This window comes from Filicampus tigris, chromosome 20 (assembly GCF_054856515.1).
Source record: "Filicampus tigris isolate MCC_2025a chromosome 20, RoL_Ftig_1.0, whole genome shotgun sequence".
Classification (NCBI taxonomy): domain Eukaryota; kingdom Metazoa; phylum Chordata; class Actinopteri; order Syngnathiformes; family Syngnathidae; genus Filicampus; species Filicampus tigris.
The window spans coordinates 13892918-13909619 of NC_141236.1; the positions used below are offsets into that span (position 1 = coordinate 13892918).

General features: G+C 45.0%; 1 protein-coding gene across 3 annotated transcripts in view; it reads right to left on the reverse strand.

The window, feature by feature from the left end:
* Positions 1–13423, reverse strand: part of sash1a (SAM and SH3 domain containing 1a) — a 123834-nt gene extending 110411 nt beyond the window's left edge. Inside the window, exon 1 of one of the 3 annotated variants that reach the window (XM_086018109.1) lies at positions 12203–13423. In XM_086018109.1, coding sequence (XP_085874235.1) covers positions 12203–12694 — 492 coding nt within the window. In that variant the 5' untranslated portion in view covers positions 12695–13423. The remainder of the gene's footprint in view (positions 1–12202) is intronic. The other 2 variants (XM_086018111.1, XM_086018110.1) reach the window with 2 other exon arrangements.
* Between the last annotated feature and the right edge of the window lie 3279 nt (positions 13424–16702).

Sequence of the window (16702 nt, forward strand, 5' to 3'; positions counted from 1 at the left end):
TCACATTTTCTAATAACACAGCTTCCAGTATTGTAAATGCTAGTGAAACGACGGATTAGGTATCACTAGTTGACATCTGAATGTTCTAAACTTGTATTCATCAGGGCGTTCTTCTCATGCCCTTGCAACAAACGTTCATGTCCAATTGCTCATAATAACCCTCTATTGTTTCCTCAGGTACAAATGAGTAAGCACTTGAGGCGTAATCCTCTTGAAGCAAACCGATCATTAGAACTTTAAGTCACTAGGGCGGTTGTGTAAGTCGACGTCATGTCGGGTCAGAGAAAACCTTAACCAAAAAAAACGCTCGCAGTGATCATGACAATCAAAGTCGCATGGAAATTAGAGGTGACAGCGCGGCTACACAATGTGCCCCATTGAAATGAATAGCATCCGTTTTTAATTCCAGTTCCAGCCCCCACATTATTTTTTTTATTTTTAATGAGGAAAAATAGCACTCCATAATACTGTACCGAAAAAGAAAATTAAAAAAATACATCAAATACAATTTGCATCGTAATTTCATGCTGCTATCCGATTCATGTGCTGCTCCTTCTGGTGTGCAAACTTTGGTCACCGGGAGGCAGTAAAAAACAGTCATGCAAACACAAAATAGAATAGTCTTCATAGTAAGATGCTGAAATGTCGGTAATTTTTCTTAGGGGATAAAGAAGATGAATGTAAGTATTGTTGTCCGCTCTTGCATTTTGCATTGTGTTGTTTTGCATTCTTATGTAGATTTATGTTCATTTGACAGTAAACTTGAACTGGGAGTGGCAACAAACTGCTTGAATTGTTCACTATCTTGCAAACTGCTGCTTTTAGTCAAGTTGAATTGAGTTCAATGTCATATCTCAAGTACGCAAGTAAAAGCACAAAAAAAAAAAAACCCTCAGCCAAATGACGGTTTAGATCTTGAAAAACTCTTAAATCGGGTCACTTGTCTCTCAAGGCACCACTGTAGCAGAACCAGAGAGGAAGACACAATGCCACCCCCCCCCCCCCCCGCCTCTCGGCGATTTAAATTCCGAGGCAGAATTGTGGGGTGCCATTAAAGTAAACAGAACTTGGTTTGGCACAAGCAGAATCGCTGACATGACAATTGCGGGTTCTTCGTGGTTGATGGAGGGATGACCGAGTGAAGTGCGAGAAGAGAAGACCTCTCGGCCAATCAAGATCATGACCTTAGATGGGAGCTGGAAAGCACTGCATCTATATATAGTCATCCCTCTTTCTATCTCCTAAGGCCCGGACTTCTTGAACTAGTGCTACACAGCATGTCCAAGTTCATAAGAACTTAATAACAGTGCATGTTGCAGCTTGACCAGACGTGTCTTGGCAGAAGCCGCGGGGACTCCAAACCCCCGCCGCCGTTCCTGATGTTGTGTTCGTTTTTGGTTTTTTTTTTTTTTCCCTTCCCCTGCAGCCTCAGCACACGCAGCTCTTCTCCGTCACTGCATGGAACAGTTAACATCGAATGAATAGAACAATTAAGTCCAGCATGCAGCCGGGTCAAACAGCAGCAATTAGCGCAATGAACTTTAACCGTCCCCGCTGAGGGTGTCGAGATGGATCGGCTAATGGTGTGTTTGACTCTGGCGGCGGACCGACCGGATGGAACCGCATTGGTCGGCTTCACGTGACATTTCTTAAGTCCGCAAACTAGCTCGCTTGCAGCTAGCCGCCAAGCGAGTGCCCCAGGTGAGAGCCGCCGGGCTTCTTTTCAGAGGCAGTTTAAGAGGCGAAAATGACTCTGCACATTTTGATGCCGACAGCCTGGCGCAGTTGCGTTTCCTACTGATCAAGTGATAACAGACCAGGCTGACTCAAATGTGCTCTTTTAGTTGGCACTTACTGGAATATGAGATTCAGAGGAGTCAAATTAAGAAAATATCGAATGCCGGCTTTTATTTGAAACCACGTGCAATAGCCAGCCTGCGCGAGCGCGCTGTGCATGGGCGTGTTGGAGGAATGCAGTAACTGCAGTAATTAGAGTACACATTCAGGTATGCAGAGCCAGAGGGAGGCGGGCAGGCGGGCAGGCAGGCAGACACTCAGCAGGTTGCGTACAACTAAATCCCCTGCCAGGAACGTTGACGGTAAAAGCGCTCGGGTAGCAGCGTCCACACCGGTGTGGGCTCCCAGATCAAAGTTTTCAACGAGGCCCCGCCCTCATACTTTGGAAATGGGCCAATTAGTTTAAGGGAGGAGGTGTTGAGTGCCGGCGTGCCTTGCAGCCAGCTGACAGCGCTTTGGAGGCAAAGTAATTGTACTCACGCTCCGTGTCTGTCTCACATTCATGTCACCACGGCCTGGCTTAAGCAGGGGTGAGAAATCTATGGCATGTGGGCCGTCAAGGGCCCTTAAAGTGGAAGTCAACGCAAACATTATTTTTCAAGAATATGTTCTATGCAAGCCCACGAGTTGAAACAGGGCATTCTGATAAATATTGCGTTGGTAGAATAAGTGTTAAACTACTCGTATTTCGCCATCTCAGGGGGGTGGCCATTTTGTCTTTTGTCTACATGCAAACAATTGGGCTCGGTTGTCAGGTTTTAACGACTACTAAAAACTAAAAAAACTATAACCAGAATTTTTTTTTTTTTTTTTTTTTTTTTTTTTTTAAAAAGGCCACTGTCAAAATTCCAGTGTGGAATTCTAGGTTACAGTTGTGATTTACGGAGTTTGCATCTCGGGAAACAACATGAGTGCTCCATCTCAATGGCATATTCCCGTAGAAAAAGAGGATTACTCCTCCAAGTCGGGGCTGCAGTCTCGAATCAAGGCTTTAAGAAGGAAATGCCTACAATGTGCTGGGTCAGGTTTTTTTCTTTTTCGGAAGGCCAAAGTTCCGCTTATGAAAGGGGAGCTTACAAGTGGAAAGCATTTACATATGTAATGCCAGCAAGAGGTCCGGAAACAGACGGGTCACACGTAAATCAGATGGATGGATATGTCTTTTGAAACGAAGAATTCTGGCTTGAGAAGGCCACGGAATGGGAGGCGGGAAAAAAAAAAAACATCAGGGTGTTGTTTTGCCAACTGAACATCATCTATTTAAGGGAGTGTGTTAGTTTAATTTGTACGATGGCGCCAGGGTTTAATGGTGAAATTGTGGCTTGGAGAGGTAAGGCCACCATATTAGGTAAATGGTATTTTGGGCTTGAAGGGAAGGACTACTTTTCTGTGCAAAATGTCCACTCGCAGCTAGCAATTATTCATGAGCAAAGTGTCTAATTAGCCCGCTCGAATGAAATATTTCTCAGCTCAAGGATCAAATCATTTGTCTGAGCCCTAAACAACGTGATATAACCTTGGATAAGTGGTCGTGGTTTAACCTTTGCCTGAATGCAAAAACTGCTTTTGAACATTCATGAATAAATAAAGAAAACAGCAGATGCCAGTTGAAATCAACACCACGCAAAACTCACGGGAACTTGTACTGTATTTTTGTTTTATGGCAATACGGCAAAAACATTTGTTTAAATATGCTACAGTTTCCATGGCGACTCTTTGATCCAAACACCTGCAGTATGCGCGTGTGTGTGCGTGACCTCCCTGCTCGAGGATATGTGGGACTCAGAGGCAATTATGACCACACTTGAGGTCACAAGACCCCTCAAGGCGCCACAGAATACTGAATACAGTATAAAAAAGAAAATCAGGTTCTATTTATAAACGATAACTCCCCAGAGTAATCAGAGTAATGAGCGCGGCAAGTGTGAGTAGTAGAGAGTGAAAGCGTGTGCTGATGTGTTGATTTGCGAGCGTGTCTGCAATCTGCACTGTGACACCGGCAGATGCTCACACCTGCTCGCTTGTCACTTTTGCTCCCTCTGGGGCGGGGACTCGGATCGGAACGTCTTCGTTTGGCAACATGTTCAAAGACGACGGCAAGGTCGACGGCAAAAACGAAACGAAAACAAATGGCAGGGTGAAACTTTTGACCTTATTAGGGCCGAAATGACTAATTGAACAACTCAAATTCGATTACCAAACAAGTTGAAGCAAAATGTCTGTCTTGAAGCTACTTTTATAACTGCAAAATCACTCGCCACGCCGACGACAGCTTACGCTACACTCTCATTTGCGGACTCTCACGTTACTCACCAGGCCAGGTCCCGCCTTTTAAAGCCACACACATGCAAAGTCGCAGATATTTAAGTGTGGAACTTAAGGCCGCGCGAATATTTAGCAGGAGTCAACTTGACTCACCTTTACAACGGAGAAAAACATGAATATGAACCAGCTGAGTCTTTTTTTTTCATGTTAAATTGTTTCACAATTGCCCAAATTCTATAAAAAAAAAATTGGGAAACAGGTCTCATGTAAACAGTCAACAGATAAAGACAAATAGTGAATTTTCAGGAAATTTTACCTTGTACGGTCTAGTCTAGTTTTACATTCTGCAAATCGTCAGTGGAAAGTTTTGCAGAATGACACACTAAACCCCCACATATTAGCATACCATCAAAATGATGCTTTTTTTGCGGAAGTAAACATTGTTTCGGGTAAAAGGGAGACCATTTTTCCATTGGGGTTTGTGGTTGGTGAACCAACACTACATGCGGTCGCCTGAGGTTCACGTATGAATATTTGAAAAATGCCGTATAAATCAAATGTTCTGAGTTTAGGGGCACCATTGACACGACCTGTCGCGCAAAATAAACCGTTTACAGTTCACAGTTCTGGAAAAGAAGAAGGTGATTGAAAATTCAAATGTGCATGTTATTCATTCGTTTTTTTATGTGGCACATGCAACCATCCATTCCTTCATAGTAAACACGCACACACTACGTGGTTATGTAGACAGGCTGTCTGGAATCCTTGGACCAGAATAGCTCTGGTAATGCATCTGTCATGAATGCGTGTGATCAGAACGTGTTCCTCTGCAAACTGCGGAAAACAGAATAACTGTGCTAACTACTCCCCGGCCTGCTTTATTTTACGTTGTTTGCGCAACTGGGGAAAAGTGTGACGACTAAATGTAGATGCATATAAGAAAACTCATGATTGAAACGTTTACCAAATTCTACATTAAGTGAAACTGACTTTGGCAGATAAACTTTCAAAAAAAAAAAATCAACAGGACAAACGTCACTTATTTGGCATGACCATAATAACGGCAAAGAATGCTTGAGGCCTAAAACATTTAGAAGACGTCCTCTATCTGGGGGGAGTCACCACATGTTCAGTTTTTTTAAAAGCCTGTGGCATACAGTAAGTAGCTGCTCTCATGTTGTTTGAGCACATCTCAGTGCCAGTTACTGTATACAGCCGTGGCTAGAAATGCGCATTCCCACCTCTGTTATCATGTCCATGACTCGTATGACTGAAATGGGAGAACGCAGAGCCAATTGTAAACTTGAGGCCTGTGAAATGTCATCCCCCACTAACCGGATTCACATGTCCGCAGACTCTGAGTCACCTGATCATTTGAAAAACAGAGCAAGCACCTCTCACCCCATGTTTTTTTTTTTTTTTTTGCACTGAGTGGAGTAAGACAGCTGCAAACACACAATATGTACGTTTTTCCCACATTTTTACACGCTCCCTAGAGATGCTCGGTTTCTTCAGGCGGAAAACAAACTCTCAAGTCGGTTTGAAAAACGTACTCAAGTTAAAGATCCAGACATTTGTTTCTAAATACATTTGACATATCTGCAGATAATTGCTGAAAAGTTGCTAAGTGAGAACTATCTAGTACTGAGTTGTGGAGAGATGGCGTTAAACTGGCATTAAAATGACGATGCCCAATGACGGACTTGGACATCCGACATGAGTCGCCCCCCCGCCTCTACATAAGAACTTGAGCGCTGCCGTTGACTTCAATGGTTATTCGGCGCAATTGCGTGCGTTTATCTAGCTAGCTACAGTGTACCCACACCCCAAAAAGGCATCTTCCCTTCGGCTGGTCCACTGGCGTGGTCGGCTTAGAGCGCCTCATTGTCAACCGTGAGTGCAAGCACGTCAAGGAGAAAAGGCGGAAGGGGTGAGGTATTTTTTTTTTAAAGCCCAACATGACAGCTAGTATGTGGACAGGGGATTCCCATTGGTGTGTCCATTTAAGAGCGCCTCGTCACAGCGTGAAAAAGCCCCCTGATAACTCAATGGGACATATATTCCAACCACTGAAGGCTTTAACCTGATGTATTTTGGTGGCTCAAATATATAGTTAAGTGTAAGCATAAGATGCTAATATGAAGTAGCATCCATTTTTCCAGGCCGTAGAAGTGGCGTTTGATTGACAGTTGAGGGGGGTGGCGCGGAGAGAACGGCTTGAATTTCCAAGCCTCTTTTTAGATACATGGCTTTTTTCTTTTTTTTTTTTTTATTCTTCCAACTTTGTTTTTGTTTTTAACAACACTCTCTGTGGTGTGCCAAATTTAGAAATCATTTATTTTCACTTTACAGGGAGCATTTCAGCTGACATCCACGGTCAAGCACCAAGCATAAGGTTAGGGTTTAAAGTTCACCGCGATAGCCATCAGTCCCCTGCCCTCGCAAACTGTTTCGACAAAGCTCTTAACACGGGTACATGTCATTAATGTCTCCCAAAAGTCTTTTAAGAGGCCCTAAACATGGTTTGTTTAAAGCAGAAACCCTTAAGTGGATGTACTTCTTTTAACACGACCCGTCATTCTGTCGCGGTCCATATAACCCAAAACCAGTGGAATGTCACTATTACTATTAGGGCCCAAATGCGTGCGCTTCTTAATTTTTCCAACAAATGAATGGAATTCATAGCAGAAAAACCTCTCTAATTGTTGCAAGCATGCATCCTGGTAAAAATGTATTTTGCAGAAAACCTCCAAAAACTCACTAAGTAGCACCACACGGAAAGTTTAGAAAAAATAATCCCAGAGATTTTTTTCACCATTAATTTCCTGCAGAAAAAAACCAGTAGGTCACTTTGCTAATTGACTTTCTCCATCTGCGGAGTGCAACGGAGGGGGGTCCTTGGCTTTCTTTATGACTCGCCCCTTTATAGGCTTGCACGTTTAAGAAACTCTTAATAAAGACTAAGCAAACAGTGCTTTCAGCAGAAGGTCGGAATGGGGGGGAAAAAAACAGACAGTGAGGCTGTTGTGAACCGTTTTCCCATTCCCCCTCGTGGCCAAATGCCAGCTGTATACTTTGGGATAAAGTATGGCGAGGAATATTTGCCAAAAAGTTGAAGCTAAAATTTAACGCTTCACTGGGATGCTCAACTTTAGCAATAGAACATACATTCGTATTTTGCAACTGGTAAAAGAAATAGCGTCTCTGTAGTCTGGGAAGACGTATTTCCCTTCGACATGTCAAATGCTTTTTAAAAACAGGAAAATGTGTTACAGGGTGAAACGGCTGACATCACACTAAAAGTCTTGGCAGTGGTCCAATGAAGCCTGAGGGTCCTCAGCGACTGCCAATGAAAAAAAAAAAAAAAAAAAAAAGCCATATTCAAAGAAATCATCATTCCTTGCTTGGTCGGATTGCAAGACTGTCTATCATGGCAGAAACTTCGAAATATTGTGCCAACATTTGGGGGGGGAATTAGGATTATTTTGCATGACTTAAATTTGAGTCTAATGTAGTTGGCCGTCTAAAGACGCCCACATCAGCTACGGGAAGGTTGAGTTCCATTCATCCCATGTATTGTATTGTATTATATCTGATGGAAACAACAATGGCATGGAAACCAGTCAATAAATCGCAGATTCCACAATTGATGACAGGTCTCGTCCCAACACTCTATTCAATTATATCCGTCAAATGTTTCTTTACAAAGCAACAGCGCCAACTACTGACTTGGCGTGGCATGCGTGTTACAGCGTTCCTCCAGGAATTATACAAACGAAACTCGGGTTGAACAACATCTGCACATGAAAAGAAACCGTCGTTGTCACGAGCAAACCCTGACAAGTGCAGTTTCCTTTTTCGTCAATGAGGCTTGGCAGTAGATTAAAAGACTGTTGTTTTTTTTTTTTTTTTTTTTATCTTTAGACGTATGTGCAGCAGGCGCATGACATCAGTGCGCGCGTGGGTCAGATAAAGGACAACTTTCCTTCATCACCCCATGGAGCACGCTCCACCTTATCACCAACCAGAGCTTGTCCGAACAATAAACGACAAGGTGCCCATCTATTGACAAGCTCTCCCCGTCTCTCTTTATGAGACAGCCACCTCGGTCTCATCATCATCCGCCGCCCCCGGGCACAATGCTGGACACTTGCCTTTCGCTGTCTGGTTGAATGGACGGAAATTGGGTATGCAAAACAGGCGACGCGGTGAAAGGACACGCGGCTCCATCAGCGTCTTCGCAAACAATGGAGAAGCGCCTGGTGTTTGGCGTCCACTTCCCCCCCCCAGACACACTGCACTAACAATGATGGCTTTACATGACTCAACCTGTCCGTGTGCCATGGCCAACATCAGATTCGGAGGGTTTGATTACAGGGCTCCCCCGTTATATCGTGGTTCATCCTAGTGTTGGAAAAGCTAAAGATCCAAACCCAGAATCTGTGAGTCAGAAGTGCTAACCACTACCTCAACATTCTGTCACGCTTCAAAACAAAGAAGCTAAAAATAAGACGTTGCTATTTGATGTTTGAATGTCCCTGAAGTAGTACAATCTGGAGTTGGAAACTGTTGTCGGACGAGTTCAGTGTTAGTGACTTTCCGTGTTCTGATCATTCGAGATGATTGAGCCGAGGTCATGCTTTCGTTCATCGATGTTTCACGCCGTTATCGTGGTGGGCGACTTTCCGAACTACCATTGGGTTGGTAGATCTCTCACTCAGAGATGGGAGACTGTGATTTGGATCCTCTGCGACCGGAGTTATGCAGTTGAGTAAATATGTACATAGACTGCTTCGTTCGAGCTAAGGCATATGGTTATCACATGTAAACATAAGGTAGCGCTATAGAGAGGTATACATCTATGGTTTGGCTTTTGTTTGCTGTGAAATATAACAATAGTTTTTAAATCAGGCCAACGACTTCAGTAAGTCTGAAAGCAGACATCCCGTGTGCCGATATTGTTCTCGAATGACAGATTTAGAAACGCGCAAGTGTTTATTTACGTCGTAAGAAATCATCCTCGCTTGCAGACAAGTGCTCTCCGTGGCCTTGCTAAGGATCACGGGTATTTATTATACCCAGCTGAGCTCTTTCGGTGAATTGTTTGGTAATGGCTCGTCTCGCAAGGCACCGACAGAGTCTCTTTTTTTTTTTTTTTTTTCATTTGCATGACAAAGACAAGTCGCATTAGAAGTAAAGAAGACGTGCTATACAATGGGCGTCCCTTGTGACTGACACTGCGTGTCCTGTAATTGCCCTCTCTGCTCGGAGTCTCCTCTGTGAAAAGGATAGGAGGGGTGGCATGGCATCTTATCTCAAGACCAATCACAGGCCAGTTGTTCAGAGCTCCATCAGCTGGTCACGACTCTATCTTTCAGACTTGGGGGGGGGGGGGGGGGGGGAAGCACTGGGCTGGAGCCAATTCAAACCTACCAACAGAAAACCTTCACCTCCCCAGAGGCCAAAGCCAAAGCTTTGGCTCGAAATGAATGCTGCCTTGAAACAAAACAAAACAAAAAATGGGAGTGTTGTTTGTTTCGGCCTTGGTTTGACAGATAATCCCTCACACAAATCCTGAACCTCCGTAGGATTCATTTATCCAAAGTGGCAGAAATGCATGAAGCATGCACATTTGAATCTAAGCCGGCGTCACCTTGAGAAGCTGACAAAGGCAAATCGGGGTTGACTGAGTTGAGTCAACGAATGTTCAATTTGTCAAGCGGTGGCGTATACATCGGCCTACCTCGGTGCCTCGCTTTTCTTGACAGTTGCATGTAATTTTGTCATTTCGATTGCTTTCACACTGGCATCATTTAGGCCAGTTTAAACAAACTTGGGGGCCAATGAAATCAATCTGCTCAAAATCACCTCTTTGGTACGATCCCAAACCAACTGGTTGGGTCCGTTTGCTGTGTGTTCCAACTGCTAATGAGTTAATTAGGTCTGACAACCAGTGATGTTACGGAAACGTATCTACAGGTAGGAAAGCAAATGAAACCACTGATTTACTGATCATGTCATTTTTGCTCTTAATCTGTAGCCTGGCATTTTACGCGTACACATTCAAGGACCACCAAAATGTCATGGGTTCTGCAAAAACCAATGTTTCACACTCACCAAAGATTATTCTAATCCTGCACACTAACAAGTGAACACAAAGTTCTTTGTGTTTCTTGGTCTCGGATGGCGTCATGACATTGTTGTCACTCGACAGGAAGAGGAGTGACAACATAGAGTGACGTATCAAGTCGAACATGATTCTGAGCCTTGAGTGACGTGGCCGAGACAGGAGCAGAGAAAGCCGACGAATGACACACGGGAAATACACGATGTCAGCACAAGAGGGTAACCCAGGTAACCCGAGGCTGGAATGTCATTTAGGCGACCACGGGTTGACAAAGCGACAACCGCCAGACTTTGTGTGTCTACGGGGCTTCGGGCTCTGTCGGCCACAACAAAGAACTTCATCAAAAGGCGCTGAAGTGGGCAACTTTAGGGCTGCACCACAAAAAAAAAGCGCTTTTCCAAAGCTGTCTTGAGGAAACAGTGACTTTTACAAACAATCACTGGGCATTTTTCTTAGAAACTTGTGAAATGACCAGAAATCAGGGCACGCAAGATGCAACTAGGCCTGACGTGAACCAACCAAAATAACTCCATCTTTGCCCACAAGCAACACTGGCACCACGTGACCGATGATTCCCTTTGAAAAATGCCAAAGGATTCAACATTTGGGCTTTTTAAAAAGGCGCTAAGGCCACATGCAGCTATGCTCTGACCTTGCTTTTAGCTGGGGTCCAGTTACACAGATTGCGTGTCAAGTTTGGTTGTAAAATCAACCACATTTAAAGCAACGGCAACAGAAGACCACAGCTCGACACTAAAGCCTGTAGATCGAAACGAAAGGCATCTTTGTCAGGAAATACGAGCAGCTTTATTCAGACAACTGAGTTCACAACTGTTATTTTACGCGCCGAGCCATCAAAATGTTTGGGACCGACAATTGGAAATGCGACAGCCATTCCATTTTGGCATTGCAAATCCTTAGGTTTGTGGTCAACGCTGAGTTGGCCCGAGCCATAGACTGATGACATGATTACATGTGGACAGGTGTGGTCGGAAGTGGATTCATAATCTAAGTGGACTGTACACCTTTGCTCCACCGATTTTCTTCCCTTTGGAAATCACAGGCATGATGAAAGCTCCTTGGGAGATCCTCTGTGTGCTTATTGATCTGCACCGACTGCTTCCCCATCAGTCACGGCGACAGCCACTCGCCGGTCACGCGGGAGCAAAGTGTGGCGACACTTCAACGTGTTGACATTTACCTTAAGCCTTTTATGCGTTTATCATTACAGACCGTTTGGTGGTTTTCTGAGCCAAGAAGTAACTATGAATCGAAAAGACGGCATTTTTCGAAGCCTTTATTGCGAGGAAGTGTTTTGCGCTTGAAAAAAAAAAAAAAAAAAAAAAAAGCACTTAGGGTGGTCAGAGTCACCCTGGCAATTTATTTTGAGCAAAATAGAGACATGATGACACCTGTGTGTAAGGCAATGGTGGTCTTCTCTGCAGGCCTAAGCAGTGTCAAAAGCATTGACCTATATTTACATTATAAATACTGATATTTGTGACATGACGTTGTACAAATGTATTCCCAGCAGTCTATTCTCATCACTGCATGTGTTTTTCTTGGCTGCACTGCTTCCACTACTGTACGTGTCATGTTAAATTATTTTGTCCAATCACATTTCAGCCTCTATTTGTTGCCATGTCAATCTTATTTGCCCAGGACATTCAGTGCTCACCCAAATTTAAACTGGACTATTTCTTCAGATTTCAAATTTTTGCCCACGGGGCCAGTGCTCTTTCCCTCAATGACTTTGGCATTTTTTTCCCCCGTCATCTGATTGGTTTGAAGAAGAAAAAATACTTGTTAAAGAAAAACTTCTGTAAAGATTTTTTTTTCCTACATTATAAAATTTGATTCTGAAATGGATGTGGCATAGTTATGCGATCTCAGGTTGTATTTGTATTTTATATAGATGGTTTCTGTAATGGGGACGTGATAGTGTTTAAGGAGTGGATTAAATTGGGTGCACTAACTAACTGTCAGCGGCTGCGCGGGTCCTATCCCCCCTACCTTATTGGAGTAGGGCGCCCTGGCCAGATTGATGCCGTCCCTGATGAGTTTATCCCGGATCATGATCTTGAGCTTGAGTTTGGGGTAGATGACCAGCTCCCTCCTGCTGTTGCCCAGGGTCAGGTTCCTGTGCGCGCCCATGTAGCCCACGCCGCGCGCGGGCTCGGTCCACGACTTGGACGCGCGCAGCTTGGACTCGTACTGGTCCACCATGTGGCCGGTGTAGACATCCGCGGAGGGCGGCATGGGCTCCAGGGTGAAGTAGAGCCCGCTCGCCGCGTCCCTCGCTTCCTCCTTGAGACGGCGCACCGCGTCGTGGATCCGGTGGCGGTGGTGCGCGACGTACACCCCGATGGCGTCCAGGTCCGGGTCGCCGATCTGCTTGCACACCTCCAGGTCGTCGTAGCCATTATCCACGAAGGCTTCCACGTACTGGGCCAATTGCAGAGTCTTGAGCCACTCGTAAACGATGACAGGTCCGTTGCTTGTCATGTTTTTTCTTCTTTCTTTTTGGGGGGTTGTTGCCTTCAGGCAGTGCGGAGAAAGAAATAAAAAATAAAAAAAAAAAGTGTCGCTCACTTTCCCACCCGGCGTCTTGAACGCATCATGAAATCTCCCCCCTCGAGTGAATTAAAACACTACAAGTGACACGAGTGAACACATTTCCGTACAAAAAGAGAGAGAATATGTGGCGTAATCCGTCCACGGCGAGTTGGTGAAAGTGCGTGTGAACGCAACACCTGCCAATGTTGACACAAGATCCTCACTTCGGAATCCAAATGGCCGTCCGCACGTTCCAAAAACTGGGAAATATTTCCACAAGACGCGTTTAAAATACTCGCACGACCGGTTTTTTTTTTTTTTTTTTTTGGGTGAGGCTAAAAATGCCTCCTGCGCACAACACTCCTGAATAGATGACAAATCGCAAACGCGGATTTGTAGCGAGCGACTCCTACAAAAGCAGCCCAAGTCCACGCGTGCTCCTCCGGCGTGCGCGTCACTCACTCCACGCTGGAACTGCAGCCAAGAGGCAACATGCAAGCCTGACCGCCTGCCTGCCTGCCTGCCTGACTGACTGACTGACTGCACGTTGCAGCTCCTCCGACGTCCACGCCCCCCTTCCAAGAAACACACGCGCGCACGCAGAGATTGTGACACGTTCACGCAACTAGTGCAAAGTTGCGTGGGAGCACCTGAAAGGGCATTTGAGAGCTAAATGTTCATCCTTGGGCTTCGCGTTATTGTGCGCTGTGATTTTGTCTGTGCCCCTCTCTCGCGCCCTCTCACACACTCATTCAAACATTTCCACACGTTCGCGTCTTCATCACCTTAGCGCTCCCCCTATCAGGCGACAAGGGGAACTGCACTCAAGAGTTGTATTCAAAAGGGGAAGTAATTATGGAAAGTTGAGTTTTAAATTGCTACTGCACAGTGGTACCTAATTACCTTGAGTTTAATTCGTTTCGTGCCCAAGCTTGTAATCCACGTTTCTCAATTCAATAAACTGAAAGGCCATTCGTGAGTCTGTGCCACTGCTCATTGATGAACCGAAGCCCGAAGAAGTTGACAGATAACTCCATGTGCCAAAGTGTCTGGTGAGTGTATAAATATTGCTAATATTAATTTAAATTTCTCCGAACAAGTAGAGTTCACCTGTCTTGGCATACGGCAACACCCTTCGGCAATTATCATCATTAATACGAAGACGCTTCCAAAAAAAAAAAAAAAAAAAAAAAAAAAAAAAAAAAAAAAGTGTGATGTTTGAACAAGAACTGTCCAATGTGTCCAAACGGACGCCAAGTTGGCGAGTGCTGATGCGTGCTTTATGAAATGTGAGCTGACAGCTTGTTAGGGATCGCTTTCAAACAACAGCGACTGTCTCAGCTCTTGGCTGGATGCGAGTTAAAGAACATGACAGAGAACAAACATGCTACTCCTAGACTTGCGGGGTTGCATATCAAGCAGGAGAAATGTCACAAACATCAGAGTTGGGAATGTTAAATGCTTTAAGGAAATTTGAATTTTATCCCACTGGATTTACTGGAGTTAATTGCCTGCAAAAGAGCAGAGCAGTGAAAACATGCCGTGCTCAACTGTCAACTGCCAATCAAATACCACTACTATGAAAGGCAAAACTGGATCTTACTTTGTCTTTCTTATGCCGAAACATAACTACACGTCGAAAAATATAACCGCTTAAAGACTCTAGTGGTTGGAATACAGCCCACCGGGTCATCAAAGGGCTTTTCCGCGCCGCAACGAGGCACTCTAAAGCAGCCGTGCCGGCCCAAAGGCGCCATCCATACGCTCGCTGTCAAGTCAGATTACTTTTTTTTTTTTTTTCTTACTTTTTTTTCCCCACCGCTCCTTGCTATGTCACCTTTTTCGGCGTGCCGTGTGCACACTCAAGGCTGACAACAAGGCACTCTAAAGCAGTCACGCCAGTGCATTGTCCTTAGCAAAGTTTGTGTTTAAATGCGACAGGGTAAAAACCATGAGAAAATCGATACCAACTTTTTTTGGTCTCTATATTGCAGATTCTCCCATTGTGGTTTGCACAGATGCAGTGACGAAAAATGATTACGAGTTTTGAAAGTCTGCATTCAGCTAAATTTCCCGCTCGCCAGAAAGACGAGGTCGGGAGCTGCCAGTGGCTCTTTGCTCCCAGCATACGACGCCTGAAAAGTGAGTCGGCCAACTCGGAATCTGTCTGAAAACGGGCTTCATTTCGATCAAAATGAATGAGCTTGACAGAAGCGTATGCGCTGTTCAATGTGATTCATTATTCCTGTTCGACTACTTCAGAACCAAAAGCGCAGGTTTTTCCTTTATTAGCTAGGGTTACTTAATATTACAAAAATAAATCTCGCAATGGCATGTCATAAAGGAAACGAGGCCCACTGACTACTAGCATGTGTTGGGTCTGACCACTGAGCTCCGATACGGGCTCTGGTTTCCCCATCGCTTTGACGACACGCACCGAGATCGGTTACAGAAGCAAGATGCGTCGCGGGAGCACGCTTGGTGACAGACGGACCGGGGGGGGGGGGGGGGGGGGGGGACTGGCGTTGCGCTCGGCGGCGGGAAACTGCCAGCATTATTCTGTATCTACTTGGCCGCGGCGGGTCGGGACGAGTGACCAACGGGCGCCACCACAGACGCAGGTGGCGACATCGTGTTCGGATCGCCTTAATGTGGCCATATTCGATATATTGTATTTTATAGAGCAATGACGATCGAATAGAATGTAAAGGATAAAGATAAAGGGTTCTTTTTGATACGTTTTTAAAGGTTTAAATTAAGGGTGTGCATCTTCTCCTATAAAGACGATTTAATACGTATCTCGATACTTGGGGTAAGATTCAAGGATGATTGGATTTTAAAGTGGAACGATTCAGTTCAATTTTGAGGGATTACGATTAAATGTGGTCCGGCTGAGTTTGAGAGAGTATGATGCGACGAGTTTTTTGTCATTTTACACACGTACGAATGAACTTGTCAGGATTATAAAAGACAATTTGATATGTATCCCAATACATTTTAAAGTGGACCGATTGGATGCACTCTCACCTTAAATCAAAAGACATTTTTCGATTCAAATCGTTTTTTGTGACGGTTTAAATGTTTATCATTCATGTGGTCTCTCTGTAATGCTGAATTTGCCCAATCGCGTATGGTATGTATCCCCTACCCCAATAAACGGGGGTTCACTGAAGTGATGAACAAGGGGTGTGCGAGATCTATTTTCTGTCACTGATAACACAAATCGGAGAAGTAGGCTGTTTTTATAAGAATATGTTTCCAGTACCTTCTTGGCATGCATATGTTGCCCTACATCAGATTAGTTTTAGCACAAAGGTAGAAGTTACAATCCCCCCCCCCCCCCCCCCCCCGAGTAGCATCCTGTACAATGTACAATTGCATTTTAAAACTCTGTATCCTGCAGGCCGTTAGCGCGGGTGAAAATGAATGTGACAGCGTGAGGTGTATGCCGCTTTGAATGTTGATCGAAAGACTGAAAGGTTGGGAGTCCACGCAGCTGGAGGGGGGTGCGAGGCAGACAGACAATAGCAGCGGCTCCACCTCCAGCCAAGATACAGTCTGGGCTGCGCGCCTCTATAACAAGAAAAGCTGGGCATTAGTACTGGAGGGAGGCGGGGTGGCGGGCGGGGATTTTTTAGCAGAGTGAAATTTGGGCTTCACAGGTCTCCATTGCACCTTTCCAGATCTCAATTTGAAAAGCCTTTGAAGCGGGGAATGGCTTGCGCCCACCGCCACGCAGAGGCTTTTGTCAGAGGGAGGGGAGGTGGGGCTGCCTGTCAGCACCTGATAGAAATGGACGTTCTTCTCCCGGCCGTCGGCGGATTGAGAAAAACGCAAATGCCCGCTCGCGTCTTGAAGTCAATGCACTCGGCCGGTAGCTGCCATGATATCATCAATCACGTCGCAACCGTTGCAACTCGGGATATGAACCATGACCGCAGTGGAGCCTGACAATAA